Below are 5,746 nucleotides of genomic sequence, written 5' to 3' on the forward strand. Positions count from 1 at the left end.
AAAAGAATCAGATTGATCAATGAAGTAGCTAGTTAAGTAGATGAACTGTCATCATCGTCGGTCTTCCAGTCATTGCTCTACCTAGTTAAGGCAGCTTTTCCTCAATTATTAACAAAACTTCTTCTGCTAATAATAATTTATTCTACTGTAATCTGATGTTATTGAATTCATAATATGATTCTCAGGTATCAAATGTATATATTTCTCCATCAAAGACAAGTCTCAAAGCAACATGTTCCACGACCCCGCTCTTTCTTTAAAATATGTCTTTTTTTCTTTTTTTTTCTCCAAGTTCTAGGCTAGATGCAACTACTCTCCGAAGATTGGAACACGTACATCCTCAATGCATGTGCTTTGAAGTCGTCTCCTTTTTGTCTTATCTCAAATTCTCAATTGGTATGCTAGCTTTTGCTTATTGGCCCCTTGTTATAATTCTCTTATAATTAATTTAAATTTTCAAGTTCGAACATAAGTTTAGGGCATTAGGCCATTTAAACGGTGAAAGCAAGTATGAAATTTCCGAGTAAGGTCGAAATGGTGAGTTAAACGGTGCCAGAATTTGTGGTATCCGCAACAACCTGCATGTCTGGACTCCGAATAAAGAACACAGTTCATAGCTCGAAATTAACCTCAAACTAATAGTGTCGGTCGTCCCCACCATTATAATTTCCTGATGAATTTCTCAACAAACACTTCTGACTATACCTCACCATTTGGCGTCCATTAACACAATCCCACACACTTCCAATGCTTCTTGCTTTCGCTTTCCTCTTTATGAAATAGTGTCACAGACAAAGTCATCTCTAATCCCATTCAAGTGACGCTCGATCACTCACTTCTTGCTTCTTCTTTAACTCTTCTTCTTCTTCTTCTTCTTCTTCTTCTTCTTCATGCTTTCGAGAAAGCAACCACCTCCGGATTCTCCATGGAAGGAGAAGGAGGAGAAGTTGCTGTACTACACCAAAAACAAAGAACCCAACAACTTGTTGATGACCATTCTCAACAATCCCCACCTCAGGTTTGGTGCTTTCGTCTTTGTCTTTCTGTCTGCTTGGCTTCTTCTGCTCCTCTTTTGGTTCCCTCCCAAAATCACAACCACACCGACAACCACACCCAATGTGGCCAGTGCTGTTCTTGTTCCAGACCAAGGTGAACAACCAAAATCACAATTAAATGTACGAATATGCGAGGATCCAAGCGTGTCGGTGTATGTATACCCTTTGCCGGCGAAGTTCAACACTGGCCTCCTTGACCGGTGCAAAACCCTAAATGTCTACACAGACATGTGTCCACACATTGCCAACCACGGACTCGGCCAGCCGAAACCAAACATGGGCTCGGCCGCGTCGTGGTTCGCCACCCACCAGTTCATCGCCGAGATGATCATCCACGCGCGAGTGGAAAATCACCCATGTCGAACGCACGACCCCTCACGCGCCACCCTCTTTTACGTCCCCTTCTACGGCGGCCTCTACGCTTCCAGCAAGTTCCGCGAGGTCAACTTAACCACCCGCGACGAGCTCGCGTTCGAATTGGTGGAGCACATTCAGTCCCAGCCTATATGGCAGAAGCGACACGGCAAGGACCACTTTATCGCCCTGGGGAGAACCGCATGGGATTTCATGAGAACAACCGACGGCCCAGATTTCGGCGCCAACGTCCTCCTCAACCTTCCCGCCGTTAAAAACATGTCGGTGCTGACCGTAGAGAGACAACCTTGGCAGGGAGCCAACCAGTTCGGCATACCCTACCCTTCCTACTTCCACCCCTCATCCTTGCCGGAGATGCTGACGTGGCAGGCCAAAATGCGCGGCGCCGCCCGGCCCTACCTCTTCTCCTTCATCGGAGGGCCGAGAAAGGGATTAGAGAAGGCGGCGATACGTAACGAGTTCATAAGGCAATGCGCCGAGTCGGGACGGTGCTTCCTCATGAAATGTGGCGCCAACGGAGCTAGCAAATGCCACGAGCCGAGTGAGGTGCTTAAGGTGATGAGTGAGTCTCAATTTTGCTTGCAGGCTCCCGGTGACTCCTATACGAGGCGGTCAACGTTTGACTCGGTGCTGGCTGGGTGCATTCCGGTGTTCTTTTCGCCGCATACGGCGTACACGCAGTACAAATGGTTTCTACCGGCGGAGGTGAGCGAGTATTCGGTTTACATTGACGAGAGGAGTGAGGGGAGTAAGAGCATAGAGGAAGAGTTGCTTAAGATTCCGGCGGAGAAGATGGAGATGATGAGGGAGAAGGTGATTCAGATGATACCTAGCTTGACGTACGCGCATCCGAGTGCGAGTGGTTTAGGGTTTAAGGACGCCGTTGACGTGGCGCTTGCATCATTGGCTAATCATGTGAATAATTTAGTTCATTAATTTGATTTAATTAATTAGCAGCTGCGTTTTATACGTGTGTATATTGGGAGCCAGCGTTTTGTGGTTGTGGATGGAAGATGGTTCAATTCCTTTAAACCTTGCCGACAGTTTCGCCTTCTTCTTCTTCTTTTTTTTAATTTTATTCTTTCTTAGTGCTTTTGTAAATACTAAATAATGGTGTTGTTTATTAATCCAGATCATACATTCTAGACTTCTAGTATTGTATTCTATTCGGAAAAGGAAGAGTTGCATGAACTGTATTACTCGGATCGATGAACTGAATGGTTCTGATTTCTTTTGGTTGCGAAGATTGCAGATCCTTTCTTTTGTCTAATTCAAGAACAGTTTTTGAATGTTGTGTGTGGATTTCTAACAAAGGAAAGCTAGCTATAGCTATCTAGCCACAGTTGCATGTTGTATCTACATGAACATATTGCTTTTTTCATTAATCATCTTGAGTTCTTGACTACATATATTAAGTCTCATTTTTCTTGCATGCTTCTCCGCTACTTATTCGCATAGATCGACATGACCACAAGATACCACTTTTAAATCAAAATGAACATAGGATTTATGCTGTCTATCTATTAGATATTGGAGGTAACAAAAAAGATGATTGGTTATTGAGTTACATCATGACTTAGTGTTTATAGTACGTAATATACAATATAATTACGATGGTTATCATAGATATTCTTTGAATATAAACTGAAGATGCTGAGAGAAAAAAATTTGGTATTGAAAATCAATATTGCTGTCCTAGAATATATAGAAATACTGAAATTTTCACATACGGTTATGCTAGAAAAGCAGGAGTGCAATCCTTTCAAAAAAAAATTGAATAAAGATCCAACTTCCATGTATTATCGATAAAGATATTTGGTATGACAGTGTTTAGATAACATTATGTATAATTGTAAATTTACATCATCAATGAAATATTTTCTAATAACTACTTGAGCTATTTTATTGAGTGATAACAAGAATTATACAATCACATAATCACATCACCAGGACAATCAGTAACACTGGTCAATCCAGTGGACATAATCCCATCCCTCACATAAGTGACATAACATAACAAAATTTAAGCCACTGTGTTTAAGTAAAATGGTAACACAAAAAAAGAAAGAGTACGTAAAAAACGGGCCGTGGAAGAGTTTGATGATCAAAAACAAGCATCCAACATGCAGCAGCAACACAGAGCAGCGCAACATCCCTTCCAGAACCCATCACCCTTCGACTTGGTCTCTACCGGAGCACGAGCACCATTTTGATCACCTGCGTCTAACCGTGTCGGATAACCGGCCGGTGGAGGAGGCTGAACGTTGTTAGGACCTGGTGCAGCAGAAGACTTTGTGCTTGAACTCATCTTTGATGATTGAAAGGCGAACGATGATCAGAGCAAGGTAGAAGAAATTAGTAATGCAAGAATGAGAGACACTTAGGAGGTTTGTGATTTAGAATAGAAGACAGATGAGGAATTTATACTAAGATAAAGTAGATCGAATTGATGGAGTGGTTTATCTCTTACGTCTTAAGGTATATGGTGGCTGTTCTTTTTCTCGCGGGAAAAAAACATTATCAATAGCGCGTTCTTCCTTTCGGCTGGAAGCTGCACAGAAATTCCTGGAAAGGGGGCTTCCAGAATTATTCTCGTAAGATTAAGATGGCTACTTAATTGATAATTCTGTGTTTGAAAGATGGGACTTAAAATAAAAAAAGGTGTTCAAGTTTTTTCAAGTGGAATAATAAGAATTCTAATGTTCCATCCCCCATAGACTAATGGGAGATTCCCTCAACTATTGTCATCTCTCTCTTTGACAGAACTAAAGTGAAGCAGAATGACTAGCTCTCACATCAGTCATACGACATTATGACATTCTACCCAAGACAGCAATGTTTCTGAAGGAGATACCAGACGAAGTAAGTTGCAATTACCATTCAAATTATGACCAATGGTAAGTTCAAAGTCCACAAAACTCACTAGTCCTAACACCTCCCTCATGCATGAGACTCAAGCTCCACACTATCTAAACTCAACTGTATTCTCTACACATACTTCGTGATCTTTTTCTATGCAGTTGAAATTTTGCGCATTGAAACGAAAATAAATGGAATGGGGAGTCGAACCATCAGAACTGAACTTTGTCACACAATGACCGAAAATAGTTCCCTTTCTTGATATGCATATTGGACGAGGCAAACAAATTCTTGTTGAATCTCAGTTGATACGAGTCATACGACTGGATTCAAATGCTTCATCCATCCATCCATGGTTCTGTTCATTCAGTCATTGTTGTTGAATGCTCGTGTTTTGATCCCCACACTGCCTTTAAATTCACCATTCATCTTCCACAAGGTGCACATTTTATCCATGCTTTTAGGTCCGACTCAGATCGAGGTTGCAATGTAAAATGTCTAGATGTTCAATGATGATCTAATATGCTCTCAATAAAGGAAAAAGGTTGGTTTAGATCAGAACAATTGCACATGTTTAACTACTAACCTTAAAACAAAAGGTTAAAAGAGAATAGATGACAAAAGGTTGGCAAAAGAGAATAGATGAAGACATGATGGGGCATCAAGCTCAGGTGTTAAAGATGCTTGAGAACACAACTCACTAACATCATAAACTGATGAATCTGTAATTCTATATAACTGCAAAATGGTTTCTTTCATAAGGATAAAACCCCAAAATTCTTAAACTCCTTTTTAAACTGCGTAATATGCTGATAGCAGATATTTTACTTTAATTTACAGATAAAACTACAATTTGGTTTACCTAAAGTCAAAACTACAATTCTACATACATGCTAAACTGAGCATTTAAGAAGTCTTCATGTAACATTATATTTGTATATGTTTTTTTTTTGTTACAAGCGAGACTCATTATATTTGACAATTTGTATATCTTGATAGGAGGTTTAAAGATATAGCTTAAATATTAAGTTTTTTATTATGGGAGTAACAAAATAATTTAATATCTATTTTTCTCCAAAATACATAATTTGTTAGAGATGCTTTAAGTATAACAATATTAACATTCTCTCTCTAACTCTCTCTGCTAGGGTTTCAGGAACATCCAAATCATGGTGGCGGCTATGTCCTCCAAAATGGCCAATCTTGGTGAATGCCCAACCATGAGGGAAGGAGTATCTTCTTTCTCTTTCTCTCGTGGTAGAGAGTGGGGTGGCGGGGATTATATCCGTCTTACATCTAAGGTTTTTCTTTTCCTTTTTTTGGTGCTATTGAGGGGTGGAGCAGATCCAACTTAGTTCAGCGGTTGTGATGATCTCCTCAATTTGGATCCTAATCTTCTATTGGGATCCAAACCGATTGATGATGTTTGGTGGTGGTGGCTTGGATTCCCAATCTCT

At 40.5% G+C, this 5,746-nt stretch overlaps 1 protein-coding gene across 1 annotated transcript; it reads left to right on the plus strand.

Moving 5' to 3' along the window:
• Positions 1-670: 670 nt before the first annotated feature.
• Positions 671-2,518, plus strand: LOC126805102 (probable xyloglucan galactosyltransferase GT17). Its single transcript, XM_050532204.1, has one exon. The coding sequence runs from the start codon at positions 891-893 to the stop codon at positions 2,364-2,366; it is 1,476 nt and encodes a 491-aa protein (XP_050388161.1). The 5' UTR covers positions 671-890; the 3' UTR covers positions 2,367-2,518.
• Positions 2,519-5,746: the final 3,228 nt, after the last annotated feature.

Source organism: Argentina anserina, chromosome 1 (genome assembly GCF_933775445.1).
Source record: "Argentina anserina chromosome 1, drPotAnse1.1, whole genome shotgun sequence".
Lineage (NCBI taxonomy): Eukaryota > Viridiplantae > Streptophyta > Magnoliopsida > Rosales > Rosaceae > Argentina > Argentina anserina.